Raw genomic sequence first — 26462 nt, 5'->3', positions numbered from 1 at the left:
GACGAACGATTAAGTTCAACTCTAATTCTCTTCCCATTTTTTATAATTTTAGCTACTCTGTAATTTATAAAGTTGTTAGTTATTTCATTGAGTATGTTACATTTGTTCAGCGAACGTAACTAACGACTAATTGCTTTCTTTTCTCTGATATCTAATCAATTTCTTAGTTGCTGTTGCATGTAACTTTTGTTTTAATTCTACATTTCGTTATGGCCGCGTGGCATACGGCCGCGGCAACGGACGAGACGGTTATCGCGCACCTACCCGTCTTGTATACGAGCACTCTGATTGGTCCCGGTTTGTTGATAATAACTCGTCAACCGTGCTTCGGACAACATTTTTGCAAAGGAAAAAATTGTTTAAAATTACCTCAGCTCCTCCACATTTGAAGGCTTAAAACTAATTCTAGGACATCCTGTATAGGTTAGATACGACTTACCTGATGGTGTGCTAGTAGGTTGAAGATTGGTTGCTGAAGAATCTTTATGAAAACAGTTGCAAAATAGTACGATAATAATAATACTCAGTCGTCGCATTGTTCGGCCGTTCGTTACACGTTTGATACTAATAATAGTGGCTACTGTAACTTCACTCACGAGAGGTCCTGGACGGAATCGTAAATACTGAGAATTAGTAGCACCTCGTTTGAAATTTCTACATCGATACTGTGTCTCGATGACGAATATCGAAATTTTCTATAAACAATTTCACGAAGTGGAACTTCGAATCGTGCAGCGGTAAAACTTCTTACAATCGCGGTCGACTTCTTCGGGAAGAATAGTACCCGATATTTCGATTAATTCGTTAGGGTGCGACAGCGTGTGAATCAGTGTTATTGTTATCGTCCGGTTTTTCTGGTAGCTTCTAGATATTCGAAATGAGTCAGTTTATCGTCGTGCAAGGTACGCGGTTTATACAATCGAGGATGCCAAAATAGTTGGAGACAAATAGTAAGAGGATTTAATTGCAGTTGGACAATGCGGGAATCAGATTGGGTCAGCGTTCTGGCCTTTGGCGTTACACGAGTACGGTATACAAACGACAAACACTGGGACGAATTTACTTAAAACCCAACGGAGACACATAAAAAATATGAACGATATCTCCGACGCGTTCGACAGTTTTTTTATTATACCAGACAAATCGCGTGACTTGAGCTTCAAAAGTATAAGCGACTTAAAAGCAGCAAAAGTCAAAGCTAGGGTACATAATATAATATTTTACGATCATATAATTGCATAGAGATGATAAATTAAATTATTCAATTATCGGGGCGTAGGCAATATTGATAGATATGGAAGATAGCGTTGTAGGAGGGTTGAGGAAAGGTCCTGTCCGCAATTTATTCGATCAGACATGCACCGTTACAAATTATCCAGGCTCCGGAAATAATTGGTATTTCGTTAATTACGTATAAGCTTGTTACATCTAAATAATTTCAGTAGTTCCCACGTTGTATAAATTGTACCTTGTAGGGCTGTGGGGTATCATACTCATGGCACAGAATATCATGAAAAGTTGGAAGATTCCATAAGACATATGGTAGAGAAGTGTTCGAAGTTACATGGGTTTTTAATTATGCATTCTACGGGAGGTGGTACTGGTTCTGGATTAGGAACAGCTGTTTTAAAGATGCTGGCTGACAATTATCCCAGCGTAGATAGGTAGCAGTCGTACATTAAAAAGATTCAAGCGAACTGAATGAGTTTAACGAGTAACTTTACAGATTAGTATCTTCTGTATATCCAATTGTCATGCAAGATGTGGTCACTTCTCCTTACAATTCATTGCTGGCAACGAGAGAAATCATAGACCACGCGACTTGCGCGTTCCCTATGGAAAACGAATCCCTTTTGGACATATGCAACTCGTTGGCAAGAAAGAAAGAGAACAGAGATCAAGTAAACTATAATTCCTGGTGCAAACCGTTTCAAGATATGAACAGTATCGTCGTAAATATGCTTCTGCATTTAACTAGGTAATTTGCGAACTGACTTGCAGTTGAATGAATCGACTGGATAGAATTTTCTTTTTAGTGGATCCAGATTTCCGGGCAGTTTAAATATGGATATGAATGAAATAGCGACGAATCTAGTGGCGTATCCAAAATTACATTATATATTTAGCAGCGTTAGTCCAGTGGCATTGTCCGCACCGACGGCGTGCAGTACACATGGAACGAAGTACATATACACTTAGCTTGAACGTTTAGGGTTTAACAAATTAATGTATCTACACATCTTTTAGATTAATAGATGAAATATTTACTAACGCTTGGTCGCGAAACAACCAGACGATTAAAATAGATCCGTTGCAAACGGATTCGACGATTCTAAGCGCCGCGCATATCGCTAGAGGCAACTGTTCCGTGAATGATTTGAAACGAAACATCGAAAGGTGCACATAATATATATTCGATCTTAATTACAGTCGTTCTGCTATATATTTCTCGTAATCTGACGATCTTCTCAGGTTTCGAAGTAAAGTTAAGTTTACGAAATGGAGCGACGAAGCTATGAAAGTAGGTCTGTGCTCCGTGCCTCCGGCTGGACATGCGACTTCGTTACTCTGCCTTTTAAATTCCTCGTCGATGTCGTCGTTATTTAAGAATTTAGTGAAACAGTTTGACAGGCTGTACAAACGGAAGGTAATACTACGAACGCGGACACGTGCATTATATGCGTAGACGTTAGTTACCAGAATTGTAAACTTACATTGCAGGCGCATATCTATCACTATACGCAAGTACGTGGGTTCGAGGAAACGGATTTCCTAGACAGCAGAGAGACGGTAACGGACTTGATCGCGCAGTACGCGGAGTTGCAGAACCAAAATGAAACGGACGTCCCACGGTTGCAAATAGTCTGAACGTTCATCTTAGATATCATTTATTATATTTCGATCTATACATTAACAGGACAGACGCAATGCGTTAAAAACAAGGTATCTATCGATAACAATATTATATGATATAGACTTAGAATTTGCGCGAGTTAGTCTACGATCATTTATGCACGAGTGTTATTCTTGTATTGCAACGTGTAGAAAAAGCTTCCGCGAGTCGCAGATCCTTTTGGATCACTTCCGGTTTTGTTCTTATTTATATAAACGTTAGATTAACTTGTACCCGTCGGTATCCATGCTCGGTACAGCATTCTAACTCGCTGGAATTTGTGGCAAGCCGAACTCATCTACTGGGACGCCGTCCTATAAGTAAAGGATAAATTTCGTATAAACGTAGGAAAGGAAATTTCTCATGAGTTCTGACGAATCCCGTAGCGGTAGCAATGCAAACCTTGTTCCTGATAGAACTTGCACCAGGTTCTTTGTCGGGTGCACTGGGCGCTTTGATAGCGTCGTCCAAGTAGCTGCTATCTTCCTCGATTCCTATATCATCTCCCAATGCTTCCAATTCAGCTGCCAATTCGTCCTCGTCTATATCCGGCGTACCATAACTACGACCGAGTGCCTCTTGCACCTCGTCCGCTTGTTCCAGCATATCCGCCAAATCGTCTTGAAGATCCTAGATACGGTCGAACGGTAAGCGCAATTCCATCGCTATTAAAAAAGTAGCTAAAACAATTGGTACCTCGATGTGATCTATGTTAACGTGCTTAAATTCCTTCTGCATTTGTTTCACTCCCTCCTTCATGGCAACCACGGTCGTTTGAGTATCCTTCAAAGTTTGAGTAGCGTAATTTGCTTGTTCCATGTTGAACGCCTGCTGACGCAAGTTGTCCACTTGCGACTCGTACATCTTCCGCTGCCTGAGAACGCGCAACGCCTTAGCCTTAACCGCGTTCTTCGCCGGGCCTTCCCTCATCTTCACCATTTGATCTTTATACTTCTTCAACTCGGCATCTAGCTTAGCTACCTTCTTCTCCGCGGAATCTGCCCGGCTGTCAACCTGCGAAACAGTATTAACGATAAATCACGGTCGACGTAGATGATCATATAACCTTTGCCAATGCTGCGGCTACTGATAATATAGTTACCCCAGCGATGCAATCTGTGAGGCTTGGTCCCGGTTCCTTGGGTTTGGGCTTCCCGAACAATCTGTTCATCTTGTTACAAAAATACGACTCTTCTTCTTCTCTTTATTTTCCTCTTCTTCTCTGCTCGCTCGTTGTCTGCTCCTTCGACTTTAAAACGTCAAGCTGACTGATTCATGCGATAAGCTACTCCCTCTGTTGTCTCGAATATCTACTAGTTATTCGCCCAAACAGACTGCTAAATGTATTGAGCTCGAGTACTTTTCTGCCTTTTTGTTAAATGCTCTATTTTCGAAAATAGTACGAAACGAGGCGCAAATTATTTAAAACACTGAACACATTATTAACGTCCAGCGTTTATCTTTCGAGGAACAGAGTATGACACGTTATCGATACTATAATTGATAATATATCATTAATAAATAACGTATTTTAATTAATTACAAATATAATTTGTTATGATCTGTGTCCAAATCTTTAGGCGATACGCTTATCAATCTAAAGCAGAGATCGATAAGATCGTCGAAAGAACGAAACGCAGTGGGCAAAGATTAAGAGCGATTTTAGGAACGCGTGTTCTGTATGATTAAATAAATACAGAATCCGTAATAAATAATTTAATGATCTTTTCTTGTACGATAATAAGGCTTCTGACGTGCTCGATCGTAGATAACCGTACACGCGAAGCGATCGTAACAGCGACGAACAAGTACGGAATCAGTAAATCGATGAAGAGACACTTTATTTACATTTATACATGTAAAAGTGGAAGAGCGAGGAAAAAAATGTGAGAAGTCGAAGTCGGCCCCGCGAGTTCGATCGACGATGACGGGAGGACGCGGTGACGTCAAGCGGATATTTGAAAAATCGCGTGTAACCGCGGGAAGCTTGAGCGGAAGTGGGAACGTCGGTGGATGAACAGAGAGAAAAGGGGTTGACGGTGACGGTGGTGGTTCCCGTCGTCGGTCATCGGTGGTGGCTGCGGAGGCAGCTGCTGCGGTGGTTCAAAGGAGAGGACGGCAACGCGCGTGCGTGACCGACGTCGCCGTGCGACGCAGCAGCGACGTAGCGACGACGACGTCGACGAAGACGAGGACGAAGCGGCGGCCGAAGATCGCCGAGCGCACGGCTACGCGGACAGAGTACGGTTGGCATGGTGTGGGCCGCGGCACGGCTACAGTGTTCCAAAAGTCGGCACCACGCACGAATCGTGTTGTTACGCGCGACGCAAAATCAGCTCGGCTGCGTCGTGGGATCGCGCTCGCCTCCTGGCCTTCGATCGAACCCCGCCGGGGAACGGAGCCGCCGCCGCCACCGCCGCCGGGTTTCCGGATACCGTTTGAAAAATTGGAATCCGTCGCACCGTTCGGGAACCTTGGATCCACGACGACGACGTGGTGGCGACGTTAGAAAAATCGTGACACGCGAGCGGACAGGAGTGGTGCAACCGTAAGCCGCGCGTGGACACGATACGTGAGTCGCCAATGAGAAGCGGCGCTAGATCGAACGAAGACAAGACGAGGCGGTAAGTTCGGCGAAGAACGGAACGGAACGCAACGCGTATAGAACGGGAGGGCGGCGAGAGATCGGTGTCGCGACACAGTGTCCAACGAACGAGGAACGCGATATCGCGGAGTGTGCCCGTGGGTATACGTGCGTGCTCGACGGAGCCGATCGATCGGCCGTGCGATCGCTAATCGCGAAACGGTCGCGATTAACGGGGAGCAGCGGCGACGCGAGTGTGTCCGACGAGGAGCAGCGATACGCGCGCTGCTTCTCGCGCATCTTGGATCTTCTCTCCTACTGAATGAAACGCTCGCGACGACCCTTTTATCGGGAATCCGTGTTCCGTGACAAGCGTATTCGTAGTGTGCCGCGGCTGCCGCGTACGCTGCACCGACCACCGACGATTACCACGATCCCGGCCTCGTTTCGTGTATACCGCACGGACGACACCGTTCGTGTTTGTGTGCGCACGCGTGTCTATGCATGAATTTTCGTGTGCCTGTGCGTGTGCACTTGTGCGAGACCTGGTTGAAGGAATCGACGACGACGACTACGACGACGACGACGACGACGACGACGACGCACAGTAGTAGCAGCCGCGACGCGAGACCGATTCGCAAGGGTATTCGCAGCGAGGGTGAACTATGTTCGCCAGGCGGGGGTGAAACACTGGGAACTAACGTCGGGACTTTCTCGACGACCATGCTCGTCGCGGAACGGACAGACGGTCGTTCGATAACCGAGAGAGAATGTTGCCGCCGTTAATCGCACGAGGACGGAGCGCGTCTCTGGTGCAACGATTTAATTGATTTCGACGTTATTAAGCACCTCTTTGTGTCGTGCAAGGGGAGAGGAAGGGAGGGAGAGAAAGCGAGAGAGAGAGAGAGAGAGGAGCGAGAGAGAGAGAAAGGGTAAAAAAGTAGAGGCTGCGAAGTATACACGCGTCGTTGGGTCGCGAAATAACGCGCGATCGAACCACGCTGAGGAAAGGAAGGAAATCCGAGAAACAGGGAACGAGAGAAAGGGTGCGTGACAGTGTGCGTATGGGAGAGAGAGAAAGGGGGTGAGAGAGACGAAGAGAGGTTGAGAGGGATGCAAAGAAATCGAGAAAAACGGCGAAAATAAGAGAAGCCGAAATATCGGTGTAGTTCGCACAGCTTCCGGGGTTCGTGGGTGTTTTTACGCGTGGATCGATAGTTGTCTCGCGAGCGAGCTCTGGTCGACGACTGGTCGACGAAGTCCGTGCAACGACTCGATTTACCTCTACAGAACGCACGATATTCCCGAGTACGCGTCGAACCGAACGAACGAAGAGAACGAATACCACGGGTACTCGCTTGGTAGCCTAAAAACGTCCGTATCGTTCGACAGGGGGATCCAAAAGGAGTCGGTCGTCGGCGAACGGGACCTCGATACGGTCAACGGGATACTGCTCCTCGCGGTTCTTGGAACCCCGACGATTTATGGGGGATTTTAGCGCGACCAGTCTCTTCTCGAATAGCTTGTCCAGCGCGGCGAAGTCGCCGATCGGCAGCAGCAACGCGAGCACCGCCGTGACGATAACGACGTCGACGATGCAGGACGATCTGTTGATCGAGAAACAGGCTAGCGGAAAGCCGGCGCCGCTGTCGCCGAGCACCGGCCTGGAGACCGTCGTGGCCGGCCAGGAGAAGACGAAAGACGCGGTCGAGGTCGAGAGTATCGCTATCACGCCGACGACGCCCTCCTCCACCGAGAAGGAGATCGCCTGCAGCACCAGTTCGACGCTCCAGGGTTTCTCCGAGGCCGGCAGAGTGCCAAGCCTGTGGTCCGCCCCGGACGACAACAGCCTGCACGCGTTACCGGTCAACGGGTCCATCTCGGCGTTCCAAAACTTTCCAACCGGCGGTCCCACCGGTTTGTTCGCGAGCACCGGGCCGACCGTCCCGGCCCGTCGCGCTATCACGGCTATTCACAATTTCCCTCAGCAACACGGTACCGCGACCGCGCCTACGACCAGACACGGTCTCCAGGTGTCGTCCGCGGCTCAACAACAACAACAACAGCAGCAGCAACAGCAACAACAGCAGCAACAGCAGCAGCAACAACAGCAGCAACAACCGCCGGCCAGCTCGCATCCGGGTGTTTACCTTCCCGGGAAAGGATACGCGGCATGGTCCGGTGGTCCGCAAGCCCCACAACAGTGGGCCACCGGTCCTCAAGCAGCCGCGGTCGCGAGTCCCGGCCTCTCGCCCTGGAACCGGGGCAGATCGGTCCCGAATCTTCCTCCCTTGCACACATCTCTTCACGCCGCCGCCGCGGTGGCTGCCGTCGCGGGATTGCAAGGGAGAAAACCGAGCCCCACGTTCCCCGGCCACCCGGGACCCGCGGCCCATCCGTCGTGCATCAGTCCCGTGAAGTTCCGCAGGAGCACCTCGTACCCCGGCAAAGGCAGCATATATCCGCCTCAACCTGCGCCCACGTTCGAAGTCACCACCACCGAGGAGAGGGACCTGCTCCAGCTACCAACGTTTCAGCAGGTTAGATCCTTTGTTCGATCGTCGATTATCCCTCACTGATAGCGAGATGAACGGTCTTCGAAAGTACCGAGAGGCACGTTTGGGATACGTGTTTCCAAGCGTTAACACGTAGCACGCTACTCGCGATGCATGACTCGTTCTACGATTCGGATGATGATCGACGCTGCGTTTGGGTATAGTCGGTCGCGGTTCGAATCGAAAATGCCCCGACCTTTCCTTCGGTTATCGATCCGTCGACCACGCGAAAAGCTACGCTCCGAAGGCGTAGCGAGTAGTAGCGTATGTACATCGGTAACTTTAGCTTCCGCAGTTTCGTTGCTGCACGCATTCGATGCCAGGTTATGCAACTCGTTCCGAGACATGCATTTAAATTTAGACGGTGCAACGGCTGTTTTCAACGGTTACCGTCCCTGTCTACGGTGTGCGTATCGTTTTTAAACGAGACGTTGTCTCAGCGCTATCGTTCGCCTATTCGAGTCCCGAATATGTTTCGGAAACGCACTTCTCGCCTCTTACCTGTTCGCTTCGAGTCGAGATATGCACGCGCATAGTCAGGAAAATGAACCGTTCGTGGAACGAGCTCTACGCTTCCAAGGCGCTACGCTCGGGTTTCGATTTTCACCACACGTACGTAGGACGTTTTAAATAAAAGAGAAGCATTGGTATCTGTTAGCGATCGCGAGTGCGCTCGTAACTTTGAAAGCGACACGATTCCGTCCTGAAAAGTGAGGAGAACTTTTTCGATACCCATTTTGTCATTGACGTCTGACCCAATTCCTTTTCTACGTGGCAGCTCCGACAGTGTCTAGCAGAAGTTTAAGCTCAGCTATTTTAACCACTCGTCGAAAATAGATCTGCATGCTATTCGAGAGAAATGGCGGATTCCGCTATCACCCCTCTCGCTCTCCCGTCCACCGACGATTATATTTATCTACTCGGCCGACGATTTTTGGACAGCCGGGAAAAGGGATGCGAAACGAACTTTATTTCATCGATCGGTCGTCGCAAAGTTCTTCTAATCTCCGCTGATTCTCAGTGATCCAGTTAGAACAAAACCTGGGTCGCACGTCGTTGGAATCGTTCTAGAAAACTGTTATCTGCATTCGAATTTATGTAAAACCATGAATGACGCGAAGGACAGGTACTTAATAATTGTCGAGCGACGATAACTTATCAGCGCGCAATCGTAGTCGTTGCGAGCCAGCCCCGGTTGACATCAGTTTCGGAACGACGTTCCGACTTATTGTATGCCGCGCGTTCTCTGCCACGTCCATCGATTTGCGAAACGCTCGATCAGACAGAAATTAATAGGTCGTTCGTCAAAGAGAGCTAAGCCCCTTACAGGATAAGCTTATCGGGGAAAATGGCTGCGCGAACGTCAGTACGTTCCTCGTTTTCGCAGGAACGCGTGGGTACGTAGAATTAATTAATTTCGACAGCGGACGTGGGCGATATCGGTTCACCGGTACTTTCGAAGCAGCAGCCTCTCGATTAGATTCTATATCTGGAGTACGTTTTCGTCCGTGTAAAACGGAAAATTTTCTGAAAACGATAGCACGGTTTAAAGATAACGTCGATTATTTTCAACGATTTATGAAAGGCGTATCGCCGTCCGGTGCCGTAATATCTGGCAGTCCGGTTAATCGACGTGCGAATGAGAAAGCAAATACTTCGACTTCCGAACAGGACCGATAGTAGATTGAAAAGAATCGCTGCCGATAGTGGGCGAACCATCAAACGGAGCAAGAAAAAACTGCTCGGGCTCCGATAACTCGGCGGTCGTCATTCACCTTGGTAGCGAATCGGGGCACGTGTTTGTAGGCCGGCGGCCTGCTCGAAGCAAACCAATCGAAGACTGGCAACGATCACGCGTGCGCTCGATTACGCGTTTTAATTCCGCCGTTTTACGGGTTAACGAGAAATTAGGTGGCCGCGGAAACTGCCGGGAAACCGGGAGAAATCAGCTCGCCGTCGATCGAACGTCGAGAGTCTTTGAAAAACATGGGACGCGAGTAAAGATAAAGATTTTTTTATTGGCGTTACCTTGAGCCGACGGTGTTACACGGTAGCGTCGATACGTACGTACGTATGTATGTATATACGTATGTATGCACGTCGTTACGAAACGCGTGTGTACGCTAGGTACTATGACGAAACGAAAATGCGAGCAATCGCGCTGAGCCGCTCGAAAATTCGCTGACGATGCCGCGTCGTCGTTACGTGCTCGTGTCGCGGGGACGTTTATTCAATGAATTTGATCGCTGAGGGAACCAGTTTTGTAAAATTCGTTTATCTGTCGAAGCGACAGAAAGACGCGTACGTAACGCGTATCGAAATGTAGGCGGACACATGTGGCATTGATAAGAGCAGGGACGATTAGCTGGATTAATCGGACGGGCTGGGTGCGGTAGAAACAGATTCGAGACAACGGTTCCAGGCGTTTATCGAACGGTGGGAGTAGATACGTTCGCTGGACTCGTTTTACCGACGAGTCGGGCTAAAAGCGTTAATTGAGTCGCGTTCTAGCCAGTCGGCATAGATTCGTCCTTGAAACAGGCACTAAATTAAACGAAGAACGCGGTACGCGAGAAGAATCACGGGAAGGTGAGACGTGCATGCGGCGTACGAGTGAGCCTCTGCGGCCTAGCAGCGCCGTTCGATCCGCAGCGCGAAGGAGGATGCAACCTTTCCGACTAATTCCGGTGACGCGGGGTATATTCGGACGTTAACCCAATTTAAGATCCCTCCTATTTGAATTCGGGACTGCGCCGGTGCAGAGTGACCCGACCCAGCACGAGGTTTATGGGTCACTCCTTTCGCGCGATATAGATTTTTGCGGGAGCGGAGTGGAGCTCCACGTTGCGGCGTGTCGTCCCACGATCCCACCCGTTCCGCGACCTTCTCGAAATCCGCCAAATCCTGCATCGACCGCGACCGGTGGGGGACCGACTCCTCTCTCTCGGGTCAGCTCGAAATCAACCGTGAAATCGGGTCGTTTCGTTAGAATTAGGTTCACGATCGCGAGCCCCAACGCCGGAGTCCAGTCGATAACGTATTATTAAGCCTGCATCGATCGGTTGCGTCACTCACAACCTCTCCGAGACTTATGTAATAAAACACGGCAAACTGCAACGCGTGGCGAGTCCGCGAGCGAGGCAGCCAGCCTGCCACCCGAGAGCCGAGAGGGTATGCGCGCGACCACCCACTATCGAACGCTTCACGTTGCGCCGTTGGCAGCGTGTTTGCGTTTCCAGTATGCCACCGTGCAACCATTGCGGCCTCCGACAAGGACAAACCTCGTTCTTCTCCTCCGCGATTATTTTTACATCGACGTCGTTTCGGTCGAAGACGAACGAGCGACGTGAGATCGAAAATAATAGACCTCGTATATGATTTCGCGAAGAGCCATCGCAGGCATTCGTGATTCCCCGGCGAAACGACGACGAAGAAGCGGCAGGGTGCATGCACATTTTGTTTATCCGTGGATGGACAGATTCCGCGATCGACTGTGAGAGGGCAGAATTAGATTCGTCGCGATGAACAACGGACAGCGAGCGGAGAACAGCGTCGTCATCGAGTTCGCCTGCATTCTCGATAGCTTCCACCCTCCGCTCGTCTTCCCTCACGGTTCCCACCCCGTGCCGACCCCTCTCCGGGAACCCTGTCCCTCGCCGCGCTTCGCCTCGCCCTCGTCTAGCTTCGGTTCAGCTCGTTTCCACCAGCAATGACCTAGTTCGCGGTAGCCGGCTGGAATCGTTTCTTCCGCACACGCCTCGGGATCCAGGTTACACCGAGCCCGATCTATACGCTGCCTTTTACTACACCCCCGGCAATCTCGCCGCGGTATCTCTTACCGGCCAACCGTCGCATCGATTTCCACGATCGACCGAACAATGCCGATGCGTCGAAAGCAAAATTTATCCGCCTCTCGCGCTCACCAGAAACAATTTTAGAACAGTTGCGTCCACTTATGAAATTGACATTGGAGCCAAGCGCGAGGTGCAACCGTGAGACGTTTCCAAAATTTCATCGAGCTTAGACACACGCGAGAGGAACGTCGAGCACCGAGTTGTCTCTTCCGAGCGTTTCATCGTGAAACGTTAACGACCATCTTTCGCGCGACGAAGCGTCTTGGGGCGCGTTTTCCGTTCGTCCACCTGGAATGTATACACTTATTCGGGGTTGCCGCGCGTTCTCGGGAAACAAGGACGCGTTTTAGAGGCGAGAAGGAGGCGTCGGAGCACGACGGATTGTGCGTGTCTGGCTCGTTGAGCGAAAGGAAAAGAGGCTGGAGGAGTACAAAAACGCGCGTAGAACAACGGCCGGTAGCGCGCGTCTAGACCGGTGGGATGCGCGGAAATGGAGGACCCGAAGATGGATACAAGTCTGAATATGTGCACGCGTATATACACCCGCTAACAATCCCTTTTACGCTCCTTTCCCTTTGTGCCAGCTACCCCCATCCTTCGCGTAATCTTTCTTTTCTCTTTCCTCCTGGCTGCTCCGAAATTCTCGCCACCCCTCGCCCCGATGCGACTAATCTTTCCTCGGGAGTCTGCCTCGCGTCTCGACTAAACTTCACGCGTCTCGTTTTCAAGAACGTATCGCGGCTGTCTCGATTGTAATTGCGAATTCAGAGAAACTTGGTCGACCGAGCGGAGCCATCGGAACTGGGCCGATTCGAACAATCGTTCGCCGATAGATCGCGAATGTGGAACGCCATTGCCCCTGGGCTGTACGTTGGCAATGGTTCATTTGATTCTCCGCTCTATTCTGCTCGGCTCTCATCAACGTTCGAGTAAAATTTAAATCGCGAGGAAACTCGTTCGAGCAAAGTTCGTCGACAGACCGAAGACAGAAGGGAGGGACGGTTGATAAACGGATAAGGAGAGGAAGAGCAAAGTGGAGTAAGAGTGATACCGCGATGGAGCCTGCACAGAGGTTGCTGTCGACGCCCTGCCGTCGCTTCCTGGTTTCCCTATATTGATTTTCTCGCGTGCCTTTAGCTAGACGGAAGCGGACACGGCGAGAGGGAGAGAAAAAGGGATGTGTGCGCGTGCGTCGGTCACGTTCGCGCGCGAACGTGTGCATGTACGGACGGGCGGGCTGTAACACCAGAACAGGGGAAATGGGTTGGTGCACGGGAGGTGTCAGGGTGTTCGTGTTCCGAGGGTGGGCGAAGGGTCGCAGGTAGGGCGAAGAAGACGCGACTGCAAGCAAGGTGGAGCTACCTTTTGCACCGCTTCAGGTGGCAAAGGGTAGGAGGATGTATTATCCGGCATCGAGCCTGCGTTCATCGTCCTTCCCCATCTTCTCCCATTGTTTCCGGTGTGCATCCCCAACGTATCTACGATTTTCCTAACCCATGTATAATATTGGAGGTACATTAGATTAGGTTGTAGATGGACATGAGGAGGGTCGTAAAACAAGGCCATTTTTAGGACTAATTCGCTGAAATAAAGACATCGATTTTCTTTCCTCGTATCGAACGATAGGTCTCAAAACTTTTTTTAGTACGAACAGGCTAGTTAGAAAATGTTTGAGGTGCGTTCATTGTCGAGGTTGTCGGGTTTAGGACACCTTTGTCTTCCCCAGTCTGTGGTCAGGTCTTGAACAAAAGTCCTATTCATCGGGCAACGGGTTGGCACTTGCCATCTCTGAACTTTCTTACTTTTCTAAACGATCAATGGCTGCGTGACCTCGAGTCACCGAAAGACACGCTAACAGGCCGAAATACAGGCCTAGGCCTGCACACTTGCTATACGTCTACCGCGAAATGCATCCAAGTAGTATGAGGCAGCGCGTGGTCAGACGATCGATTATTTCCTTCCACTTCACGTGACGGGAGAACCGCTCGGCGCTTACGTGTAATTTCTTCCTCTCCCCTCTCCTACTATTTCCTTTTATTTCAATTTTTGGCAATCGTTCCATTCGTTCCATCGTTTCGCGTTGCTGACCGCGAACAACGTACCTCGTAAATTGGTTACTTCGCCCAATTCCAACGATTTCTCTTTTACAGGATCGGATGACGGCTAACGGGAACTCGCCATTGGACAATATGCGGACGTTGGAGCATTATTTAAACGACTTCATGCGCGCCGGTACGGCCGATACACCGGAACACGTGAAAGGTAAGATTTACCAAAAAGATTTATTTGCGTTGAATCGACCGAGACTTCAAATATTATTCGACGGAACGTGTGTACTTGAAACTGTGAAATAATAAAATGTGGGATGCGAGAGATAGATAACGGTAGGGTTAGGGTCACGATATCTAGCTTCGGTACGAGAGAACGGGGGTTCACGATAGGTAACGATCGCGGATGGGGTTTGGACGCGTCAAGTGTCTAGTAAGCCAACTATCCGACCAACGAAACAGCCACCCAGTCGACCACTTAACGTACACCGAGCCTGTCTCGGCAACCCTCCACTCGACGAGACTCTCTGTGCTCCACGCGCTTTACACGCTCCGTCCCGTTCTATCCGGCTCACCCTACGAACCGGACACGACGCATCCACGCGTCCGGCTAAAACCGAGCCAAGTAAGAAGAAGAAGACCGTGTACGGCGTCGTCCCTCTCCGTTCTTCCTACTTCCCTTCCTCGCGTAGTCAGGGATCTATCCACCCTGTCTGCAAGCTTCGGCAACCCTCAGACAAGCGGTCTCGCGCCTACAGTCAAGGGCAAGGGTAGCACCGCGAGGAGGAGGAGGCCTCTTCTTCCTCGTTCTTGTTCACACATCGAAACCGTACAACTCCACCGTCTCCGACGACCGCTACGAGGACAGAGTGGCTTAAAGCACGGAGTAGAAATTGATATTCCCCGTTTATCCGAATGTAGACGTCGTTTACGCGACTGATCAGACCGCGGGACGGTCGGAGAGAAGAGAGTAAAGCTTTTCGGGGGAGGAAAAACTGATTAATGGAGTCGAGGGTAGGACAGGATAGGAAACGGTGCATAGAACGTGGACGAGTCTTTATTCTAGAACAAAAACCTCTCTTGAGGCATTGTAAGGCTCCGCTGAGTGGGCGTGTTCGTTACGACGCCATCTTTGAAAGTGTCAGCATGCCACTTTAAACTGCACTAGTAGGTCAAGTCTCGGAAAATCCGAGTGCAACTTCGGAGCAGCAGCGCGGAGGTACACAGGTATATCGCGTCTATCTTTTGGATCGAGCGCGCTTCGCCTTTGTTCCCGCGGAACTGTCAAGGCAAGTAGCTGCTGTACTCTTTTCCTCCGAGCCGCGTCGGACCTCGACGCGGGAGATACCGCGGTGTTCGCGAACGGTCCCGATTGATAGGATCGTCTAGATGTCCCACGGCAAGCGGCCAACTTTGCGTCCTTGAACGACGATCGCATTTTACGACCTATACGGCGTACATCGGGGGCACGTGTGCGGCGTAATCGGTTAGTAACGCCGACGGGATTCGCGGAGGGTGGTTTTAACGCCGCGCTCCAACCATCTAGGGTTTCATTGGATCGCGCGCGCACTACCCCTCGCGCCCTTTCTACCTTCGACCCTACCTAGCCCCGGTACAATCGTAATGCGCGTGTATAATTTAAAAGGTGAATGAATAAAAAGGAACCGCGTGTAAACGGGGTGCCAAAAGAAAAGGCGACACGTGCGCGCGTTGCTCTTTTCCCGAGATGCTGCGTGTCCTAACTGCGTACACCATCGGTTGACCGAGATTCCTCCGAGGCGAACTCCGTTCCTCGAGATTAGATATTTTCGAGTCGAGCAACGTGGCTTGTATTCTTCTTCGAAGAACGCGTAGCTAAGTAACAAGAGCTGTCGTATATGTGGTAGACCGCGATAAAGTCGGGCGTGAATTGAAGATAATAATCCAAAAAATGAAGCTAACGTCCGATAAGGAGGAACCGTGCAAACAATACATGTGTGAGGCGATAACGCGCGATCGATCTAAATATAGTGTTCCCACAATGAGTAACAACCGAAAAATTGAAAAATATCACCTGATGAATGATCGAACTTCCTTCGGGAACCGCCAAGAGGCTCGAGCAATCGTAGTAGAAATGTCAAGTAGTATAGGATTCTCGGTAGGACAGCCGCGACGAATTGGTACTTGGCTGATAACGACCGAGTAGACTTCTTTGGTGCACCAGAAACCAGAAAAGATGTATACCGCCATCTCCAGGTGGCCTCTACAAGGAACGACGAGCACGTCGCATCGCGCAAACGCGTCCTAATCTGAAATTTCCTAATCTATTTATCGCCCAACCCCCCCTTCGTTTCTAATTAAAATCAAATCACTCGGAAGACGATCGCTCGGATACGTTCGAAGAGGGATCGATTCATCAATTTTGGATCTCGCCTCTCGGACACGAATAGGTTGCGCGATGCGGCGAGAGAGAATGTTCCTTTGGAACCGTTCGGAGGTGACCGTGCAAAATGGCACAAGGGCTTATTTAAATTCGACTGAAATTGGCCGGTTGCCTATTGACCAACTGCCACCATCAGCCGCATTGCAGTGACCTGCAACGTGGCACTCGGCGCGTGCAGCAAGAGTCAGAACAGAGGAGCGAATCTCTCACGAGAGAGAGACCAACAGAATTCGTTCGACGAGCCTCGAAATGAAAACAACTGAATGATCATCGTTCGCGTACGAATCGAGATGAGTGGACGGCTCGTCTCGCCTGGATTGGAAAGGTTCGATGTTTAGCTTCCGCCGATTCGTTATTCTCTTAACCATGGTGAAATTATAAATAAACATTTGCCAGCGCGCAGCGCCGGGCGGGTTCGCAGTGGTGGCAAGCAACCCTTTTGTATCCTCAGTCCCGCGCCATTAGCGACGTATATTTAAGCCGCTATACACGGCCGTCGACGAAACAAAGCTCCGCAAATATCCTGGGGGACAAAAGGCTTACGTGAAAGAATAAAAAGGGTAAAAGGGTGAAAGAGCGAGAGTGGATGAAAGCGCTTGGTCGGACGAACGAGCAGAGCGCGACACACGCTCGGCGATGCGACTCGCTCCGGGACATCGAACAAACCCTTTTCTCGGCCTTGCACTTGAAACTTATCAAGGTCACGTTTTTAATCTTACATCGTTCCTCCGAATTTCCATCTTTCATCGGGAGGCACGAGGGACGTGTGGGGGTGGGAGGCGATCGAACGCTAAACGACTCGCTTTTGTTCGCCTGGCGTGAAACCTCCGGTTCCATTTGGCCGCTCTTCCGAAACTGGCCAAAAAAGATGAGGGAGACCCGATGCAGGGGTAGAAACAGCAGTCGCTATGGAAACGTTAACCTACTAGAGAGACGGACTTTTTCTCGCGGAGAGATCGGACCAGTTTCCTTCCAGTATCCGCAGGAAATTCTCACTTATCGAACCGTGAACGAGCACTAAACCGGGCTGGTCTATTAAATATTTTTTGTCGAATCTCGAACTCTCCTGTCCCGACGGTAGCCTCAGCCATCTCGAATCGTTTCACGCTCCACGCGTTTTTAATCGTATACAAATTTGTCGAACACGTAACAGATACAAAAACGGTAACGACGTAAGAATTCGAGAGAGGCAAGGGGGAATGGCGTGTAGTCGTAGATTTCGACTGTCCGCAGGCTGACGACAAAATTTCTTACGCAACTAGTTCTATCCCGTGACAAGATTGGGGGAGGGAAACGAAAGAAGCCCGACGTTACTCGTATAATGGAAGAACGACTATTATATAAATTCAAGGATACTGTACGCAGTATCGAGTATCGCGTTCGTTACGTTACGATATTTCATTGAAGGCATTATACGCGATGATGTAATCTCGCTGCAGCGTGCGTCGTCCGCCGTTCGTAGAGTCGAAGTAGTTTGTCCAAATTTACAATCCTGTAAAGGCAGGATTTTAAAACCGAGTCTCAACGCGAAACCACAAAGCGGTCGACGGTTATCCTGTTAAACCTTAGACGTGCGTAGTTAGCATCAGTTTTTAGACGTTGCCTTCGTTGCAGTGGCTTTTGATCCTCGATTCATTTTAAATCTCCTAAAAAACGAATCGTATTCGTGATTCGATCTTATCGTCGAATAATCGGTACACGCGGCAGCTGACTAGCTTTTGGGCTCCGCCCGCGTAACGCCGAGGCAGGAAAAAGAAACGGAAAAACTATTTGTATTTTCTAGAAGATTGGAATTAGGTAACGACAACTTTCACTTTGAGACAACGAACGATTCGCTCTTAGAATCGAATTTCCCTTGGTCACGGCGTGACTCTGCAACGCGGACGATAATCCGTATTTTCTCAATCCACTGTACAGTTCGGTCGGATCCGAGGATCGGTCGTGAATACCTGCAGCACGGAACGTGTAGGCTCGAGCGACAAAAATCGTGCGTAACAAGAACGATTAACGCTGTCTCGGTCGTCGACCGACGCATTGTTCGTTGCGTAAGAAGGCCAGAAATAACACGGCCCGCGGGAGAGAAACAGAACTCGCTGGTAAACGGTTTTCGACGACTCTTTTTAACGAGTCGCGTATCGAGCGATCTCCTCGATATTTTTCACGAATCGGACACGAGGGGGATGATGCATAGGAATCGGAGAACTTTTTCGACCGTAAGACGCGTGGGGTCTGCCGCCCAGATAAAAAATCTTCAGGGTACGAAAGACGAGGGGGAGAGGAACTGCATAGGGTGGAATCGGATAGATAGGCGCAGCATTGAGTCACCGAGTCGGGAAGGAGAGGGAACGGAGCGAAGGATGCATCATCGCCTGTATCGGTACAGCTACAGCTGTTTTGGCAGTCAGCTGGTCCGGCCGATTCGTGTAGGTTTACTGCACCACGCGCTTATGTTTCATCCTTCGCTCCGATCTACGATAAGTCGCGTGCATAACATTATACATTCCGCTTCGATCGCTGTCACGCGATAAAGACGACACGCGTAGGAGGATCAAACGTTATCAGTAATTTATAATGACAGAACGTTATCGACGTCGATGTGGGTTCCGGTGGCTTTATCCTGTAAATTGACCTTTTGCTCGGAAGCATTTTCATCGAAAGGGAAACGCGAAAGCGTTCCACGGTTCACTAGTGATTCACGGCGTTTATCGTAACGGGAGCTAACGTCCAACGAAAGAGATTTCCACTGGAAATATCTGGATGCTCCGATCCGGGATATCCATTATGCATGGGGCTTAAGATGCGCAGGCCGGCATGCGTAGAGAGAGGGAGGGTCAAAAGCGAAACTCGGGATTCCGAGTCGAAATGGCAGATATGTAACCAGCGAGCCTGGCAGCGTAATGGCCGTAAGGTCGAACGATGAGCACACGCCGGTGCAGTCTAAAATTAGACAGGCCCGCGCTGCTTACTTCCGCTTATTTTAGCTAAGGGGCCGAACCGTTTCGGCCGAGGAACGCGTACGCGCTCCTGTCTTCCTCCTCGTATCTTTTTCTTTTTTCGTCGTTCGAAATCCGAAAATCGATGTACGCCACGTTTCGAAACTCCGAGCGCAGCTCGGAACACCGGGCGGACGGGCGCGCGCGCGTTCCACTGATTTTCACGGCGGAGCTTCGCACGCGAATTCCTTCGTCCACCGTTTCGGCTGACGTTTCGCGTTTTCATTAACAACGGGTCGATCGGTCACCGTTAGCGGGTCATCGGTCACGCGAATCGTCCCGAAAGACTAGAACCCGTTTCACAGGTAGCGAGAGCTCGATCGATCAGCGAATTCGTCGCCAGTCTGAACCGTGAAAAGGCAAATCCGAGCGGCTCGCCAATGTTGTTCGTTCGTTTCGATTATGTAACGGGTATGCGTCACAAAGGCAGCGTGCATCGATGCGGTGGTGGTCGAATCGCGAGGCAAGCGTGTCGCAACGAGCGCGAACGCTAATAATTGCGTCGTTCAACCTTGAACAACGATTAAACCATCCTTCGTACCGGTGCACCTCTCCGCCGTTACACATAAATGCATCGCCAAGATACTTACTCGAACGTATGTAACATTCTTTAGGTGCACGTCCGCTCGCATCCTCGTATTATCTTATCGCCGTCGCATATCATTAGCACTTTTCGTGCCGTGTACACCGCCGTTCATGACGTATTTAAATAACGCACGAAAATAAACAATTCCTACACTTGTCCCAATGAAACAAGAGAACGATCAGTGGTCTCGTGCAATAGCCACTGATTTGAGTTACACGCCAGATCTTTGTACTTGCAAGGAACTTATGAACGGAAGTGTAAAATGACGCAACGCTTCGTAACGATATGCAACGGTGATACGAGGGTGCGGTACAGGCAGATACGCGCCTGAAGCCGCGAGTTCGACAGGTGTCAGCTAATTTGATCGATTCGAATGACGCACAACGAAATCGAATCGCGTTCGTTTACAATTTATCATCGAATTCTTCGCGTTACATTGGTCTCCGAGTCCCGCGCACGCTTTCCCACGTCGTTCCATCGATTTCGAAATGAAACGGTGACCGCCATACCCGAAACTCCCGCTTTAGCTTTATCTCGAGCGATGACATTGCGCTTTCGAAAGGTGGATCGCCGAGCTTCGGTGAGGGGATACGTTCGAGTACAGTCGGATTCCCCGGATTCGACTCGATTTCGTCGTGAGTTTGACGCGCTACCAATGCGACACGTATTACGCGATGTCACGTGTATGTACGCAGAACTCGCGCATAAGCGGCAGACAGCCTTGAGCATATTATCGAGTTCCTTCGCGTGCTCGCCGTTGCGCAGATCTGCGAATCGTTCAAACAGTTTTCTCTTTACGGTCGACACGATCTCTCACCCTGACATTGTCAAAATTTGCTCCTTCATTTCTGAACAGCCCGTCTCACGGCATCGATCCGTCGGATCGAAAAGCCTTCCGGCACGGCAGTGCAGGGGTGCGAAAGGGGATGACACGGTGGAACAGGGAGACGAACGGAGGCGGTAGCGCGCGAACGTGGCTTACGCGCCCGTTTTTGAGTCATCGCGTTTCAATCCTGCTGAGCCAGCGCGATGCGTCCGCGCGGTACCAACGGGTCGTCACCGCGAACCCATACGAAAATACCCATCGTGCGTGCACGCGTGTACGTACGCGATTCCCATTTTTAGTTCCATTACGCTTGTAACATCCAACGTGCGTCGCTTTCGCCAGTGTCTGTGCACACACGGCTCTGTCCTCTTTCGTCTTCGAGCTGTCCTCTTCCCTCTTTCACACGGACCCTACCTTAACCGCATGGTAACCACTAACCAAGCTGGGCATACGTATGACGTGCTACCTACACGCTTAATTCAGGATCGTACCGCGGACCAATCGTGCCCATCGTTAGGTAAAATCAAAGAGCGTTGCACAGAGCACAGTACCCAGTCTCGTTCTATGAAATCATTAACTCGAGCAAGAGCTCTCAGACCCGAGATTTTTCTATGCAAAGCGTTCTATTACTCCTGCGAGTGCATAGACAGTGCAGAGCGTGTACACGCATGGGCACGGGGGAAAGACGATTACGTCCCTGGTGCGCGGGTACTTCCTCTGCGCGCCTCCCGGACCCCTCGTAGTACATCATCGAGCTGTATCTGATACGTATCGTTCGTACTCGCTTTGATTCCGTTGGTTCGTCTCGCGCTCGTACGTCCCTCTCCTTTTGTCTCACAGGGCCGTTTGCGTGAATTGGTGCGCTCTGGTGAACGCGTGCGGGCGTACGTGTCGCGCGTGGATGGGGCGCCGCGTTCCTCTTCGCTCGCACGCTACTTTCTCGCTCCGACCCGAGTGGTTTCACTGGTTTCGGCGTCATCGATCCCTTTCGCGCGCGTGCTCCGACTCTATCGCTCTGTAACCGTGTGTAACACGCACACGCAACGGGTTCGCGGTGTTCGTGGCAGCGGACACTGACGCAAGTTGCAAGCGTGCAATAAGACGTAGATGGCTGTACGCCGTCGTAGAATCGTTCCGAGTCGTTCGGGTACTTTATAACTGGAATTACGGGTAAAATAAATGAGGAAGTGCGCTGGTATTCTGATCGATGGAAAAAGTAGTTCGGGGACGAAACGAATCGGAGACTGCGCACGGGAGGGTCTCGCCATGTGACCGAGGAAGGGTGCCCCGTAGGAGTCGATTTTTTTCACGACACCCTGTATAAGCGCGCGTTGGACTTCGCCTGGTCCCGGTACTCTCCGCTTCTCTTCGCTCGGTCTCGGTTCGTTTGAGCCCCCACCGAACGTGCCTCTCTACCGGCTTCCTCCCACGCCTGGGGGCCGGGGACCATCGCGGAGCGGCCATTCCTTCAGCGAGCTCCGTGCCCAGCGTACCGTGTGCATGAAATCGCGTTCCGCGCGTCGCGCAATCGCACTCGGAACCGTAACAGTGACCGTAAGTCGTAACCACGCCTTTCTCGAAAAACAAACGTGTCTCGTACCATTACCGGAAGCCGAGGATTCGAATATTCGAGGAGGAGACGGCCGACCGTGAACGGAAACCACCACGATCTGTTGTTCGCGGGGCCCGTCCAGTTCCGTGCATGCACGTACGACCGCGGTGCGTTTAGGCCAACCGAGCTCGCGCACCTCTTCTACCTCTGGGTAAATTCGTCTCGACGGCCCGAGGTCAGTCGCACCGAGTGGAGGACGAACGCGAACAGATTCGAGGACACGGTGGGCGAACGAGCTGGTCTAAACGCATCGTTACGTGGATACGTATGTGGCAGTGCGCGCGCGGGGAGTTTTCCTCCTGCCGCCGTCCGTCCCGCTCGGTATCGCGTAATTCCTCGACGTAGCAACTAACCGCGTCGGCCTCGCGCTTATCTCCACGCTAATCCAGGTACGCCGCCCATCGTCGCCTTCCTCCGGAGAGGCTCGCACAGAAGCAACGTTCGCGCGTGTGATCGATGAGACACGGAAACCGATAGCGGAACCGGGATCGCGAGGAGGAGAGGGAGACGAACGGACAGTACATGTACGACGACGAGCAGAGAGGAAAAAGTGCGTAGCAGTGTTTTGATCGAAGATCGGCTTTCGCAATCAGTGTGTGTGTCGAGTGACTGACTAGCCGATAACGGAGGAGAGGAAGCTTTATCTAGGGTTCATCGGGAAACGGTACCCCCGGCGCTCCGGTGTCCCGGTGCTCCTCCGGCCTGGCCGCTCGCGTCCGTCGGTGTGCCGTCGTTCCTGTCCGCATGTGTGTCGTGCATAAACTCGAAACTTCCTCAGCCACGGCTCTGATCGTCGCGTTCCTCCGCGCGCAGTCGTCCCGCGTCGTACGCGCAGAGCCGAACCTATCGGGAATCGAGAGCCGTTCGCCGAGGTGAGGTTCAAAGTGCGCGACCGTCGTGGTCGAGAGTGCACGGACGAAACGAAACGGAACGGAAGAAAACGGGAGAGCGACGACGCGAATCGAGTAGAGTAAGCGCGTCGAGGTACGACGACGACGGTGACGAGGAGGAGGAGACGGAGTCGAGAACCGCGGTGCAGCGTAACGGAAGAGGAAGATGTTTCGCGCGTACGGCGCTGCGCCGGCCGAGCCACCTTCCACCGCGGAGATCTACCCATGGACCAGCACGTTCCTCAACAAAGGTGCTTATACCTATTATTTATCGCGGTTTACTGCTCGCGTGTCATCCCTCGCTCGGCCACTCGCGAGCGACTGAACCAGATTCGTACTCCGAAACGAGACGAATCTCGAATTTCGCGCAGAGAGAGAGACAGCGGGAGAGAGAGAGAGAGAGAGAGAACGGCGGGGTAGCATGGTTCGAGACACGGTGACGCAACCACTCTCTTCTGCGCTGCCTCTGACCGTTTTCGGTTCGAGCCGAGAGTTCGTCGACGCGTGTCTCGCCACGTGATCGCACCGCGTGCCTTCTTTCCGCCTCGTCCTTTCCGCCTCGCCGAACGAAACACGGAACTCGCGTTACGAGATAGTCCGGCCGATAGGACTCGATCGCCGTTCGCGTAAACAGTGGCTCATGAATGAGTTTTAAACCACGTATGTTTATTGTTAGAATTCGACGCGTACGCCGGCACGAGAGTTCGGGGAACCGAATCTTGTAAGCGGATCCCCTCGTTCAGGAAGCTCGACGTATCGATTGCACAAGCTTCTGCGAGAGTCGCGCGAAACCGGACAACTTTTCTCACCTGTTCCCGTTTACTTACGATCGAACCCCTCCACCAGGAAACGTGTACATTTTCCCGGAGATCGTTGAACGCCGCTAGGAACGGTCGAGAGGAACGGCCGGCTGCGTTCAATGGTGCACGTGGCCGGTCGGAATATCGTATCGAATCCCGTTTTATTATGCGGCCAACCGCTTGAACGGGCCCATTGTGAATCCCCGCGAAAGAGAGTAGCCCTTTAAAGTTTAAAAGGTTCGTCGTCTCCCGGGTAGGTCAGGTGCCGTGCACCTGTTCCACGCTCCGGGCCAACCGGAGCACGCGCGCACGCGCTCGCTACCGGGTGTGAAACCGGGTACCCCAGATCGTGGGTGCTACACGCGAGGATGTTCCTTGTTCTCCGCCGCAGGAAACGTATCGCAACTGTCGTCGTCGGGTTCGGATCCCGTTGCGATTTTTAGCTCGCTCTATATTCGGTTCGCCTCCGAGCGGCATGACCTGCGCAACTCGTCCACCCTTCCCCGCGGGTAAATCTACCCCAGCGCTGGAACGCGTTTCGAGTTGCTCACCCCGCCGTGTCTGTCCGTTTCGCGTACCAAAATCGTCGACGAACGCTTCCAAAGGAGAACGCGACGTCAAGACCGAACGTGGACAGAGTTTCCTGAACGTACAATCGATGACAGACTAGAGCTGACAGAGCGATTAGTCCGTTTCTAACTGTTAGTCGATGGACAGAAATGGGACAGAAACGACAGATATCGTATCGTGTTTGAAACTAACGGAACGCTAGTCGAGCCAAAGATAGGATGCGACTTTTAGCTATTCGTACTTTGAATCCCGAGTCGTCCGCGCGATAATTACAGATTGCGTCTGTAGAAACTATTGCCCTTTGTCGCTTAGTTCGTCGTAGATAAATCTAAATGCGTTGACTCTGTTCATTGAATCGATCGAACTCGTGGCTCGGGTTTCATAATAGAATTTCGTACACGAGTTTATTCCGGTTGGACGTATTGACACGACGGACGGTTATGCCGAATATTAGTGAGGCGGCTGCTCATATTGATCGGCGACAACCACACCTCGAACCTTTTTCGGCTCCCTCGTGGGTGTTTCTCAACGCCGAGCGCAGCCGATCGATTCCTTTCCCAAAAAACGCTGTGCGTTACAGTTCAACTCGCCCTTTATCGCTGAGCGCCACTAAATCTTCGTTATCTCTATCTTCTTAACGATTACCACGCCACACATCATCCGAGTAACTGCATGACGCAGTACCTTTGGAACAACGATACGAAACGCGTGTTTTCATTATCGAGTTCATAGGAAAATTCGATGTTCAGAAAATGTAAAGGTCGCACGTATGAAATATCAAAAGCTGCACTTGTATCGTAAAAAATGGACACCATAAACGTTTTATCGTGGATGAAAATCCGCAGTCTGGTCGTGGTTAAGGCAGCGTCTTTGCGTGTACGCGCATGTACTTAGTCGGTACCGTTAACATCGGCGTCGCGTCGATCCCGAGCGTCGTGAAATTGCGTTTCCTTCGCGAGATAACCGTGGCACGACTCGCGTAATGACCGGCGCCGTTAGACAGGCTCGTCGTTTCACAAGTGAACACCGGTAGCTATTCTTCCTGCAGGGATCGCGACCGCGTCGATTCGCAAACGGAGCGTCGGTCGATTATGGAAAGTTTGAAGCGTGGAAGAAACAAACGTCGCGTAATTACCAGTGAAACGCGGTTCGACGAGGATACTCGACGTTATCGCAGACACCGATAAGATATCGATTTCGTTCCCTAGCAATAACGACTACTCGCATTCCTGTTTCGACATCTCGATAGGTCGAATACGACGGCTAGTCGTTCTACGTCTAAAAGTGTTCATTATCCAATCGATATACGATCGGTCTCACATTTTTCTTTAAGGATGTATTGGCTGTACAGTCAATCCCAAAAGTTTATGTACCTTAGAAAAACGCATTTCCTATAATTAAGAAGAAATCAGACGTCGGAAGAACAATGCTAATAATAAATAGCTACGTGCTAAAAGGTATAGAAGGAAATATCCAATTAATTATTGATGCTGACGAAATTTTTTTTTTTCAAAATTGCGAAAAATGCTTCAAATAAAAGTTGTTTTCCTTCTAACTTCGATATTTAACGAGTTACATATGATTATATGGCATTTTATTGATGTTGACAAAATCCGACCATCCCAGCGTCGAAACGGCGAACTTTTGGAAAAAAATTTCGTTTTTCCTCAATAACTCCTAAACCCTTGGAGATACGGGAAAATTGCATAGGACCTTTCTTGTAGAGGACGACGAGATCTACAATTTCCATGTAAATTTTTTTTGCTAGCGTCAATAGTTTACGAGTTATTTGCGAAAAACTGTTTTTTCGTTTTTCGTCAATAACTCGT

General features: G+C 50.7%; 3 protein-coding genes across 4 annotated transcripts in view; 2 read left to right on the top strand and 1 right to left on the bottom strand.

Annotated features, from left to right (window-relative positions):
- Positions 1-133: 133 nt before the first annotated feature.
- Positions 134-2868, top strand: LOC108632253 (tubulin epsilon chain). Its single transcript, XM_018036689.2, has 9 exons — positions 134-902; positions 971-1203; positions 1280-1395; positions 1476-1664; positions 1727-1978; positions 2037-2183; positions 2248-2397; positions 2473-2647; positions 2722-2868. Exons 1-9 carry the CDS (start codon positions 878-880, stop codon positions 2866-2868), a joined length of 1434 nt encoding a protein of 477 aa, XP_017892178.1. The 5' UTR covers positions 134-877.
- On the bottom strand, positions 2096-4358 carry Vps60 (vacuolar protein sorting 60). The gene is made up of 4 exons (XM_018036691.2): positions 3996-4358; positions 3590-3907; positions 3296-3523; positions 2096-3207 (listed from the first exon to the last, which is right to left on the bottom strand). Exons 1-4 carry the CDS (start codon positions 4062-4064, stop codon positions 3157-3159), a joined length of 666 nt encoding a protein of 221 aa, XP_017892180.1. The 5' UTR covers positions 4065-4358; the 3' UTR covers positions 2096-3156.
- A 190-nt stretch (positions 4359-4548) lies between these two features.
- The window catches only part of orb2 (cytoplasmic polyadenylation element-binding protein orb2), a 36886-nt gene continuing 14972 nt past the window's right edge, over positions 4549-26462 (top strand). Inside the window, exons 1-3 of one of the 2 annotated variants that reach the window (XM_018036735.2) lie at positions 4549-5517; positions 6870-8017; positions 14037-14148. In XM_018036735.2, coding sequence (XP_017892224.1) covers positions 6962-8017; positions 14037-14148 — 1168 coding nt within the window. In that variant the 5' untranslated portion in view covers positions 4549-5517; positions 6870-6961. The other variant, XM_026819569.1, reaches the window with a different exon arrangement.

The sequence above is a fragment of the Ceratina calcarata genome, unplaced genomic scaffold, assembly GCF_001652005.2.
Source record: "Ceratina calcarata isolate Rehan_Ccalc_2016 unplaced genomic scaffold, ASM165200v1 scaffold153.2, whole genome shotgun sequence".
NCBI lineage: Eukaryota > Metazoa > Arthropoda > Insecta > Hymenoptera > Apidae > Ceratina > Ceratina calcarata.
This window is presented reverse-complemented; position numbering and strand designations above follow the sequence as displayed.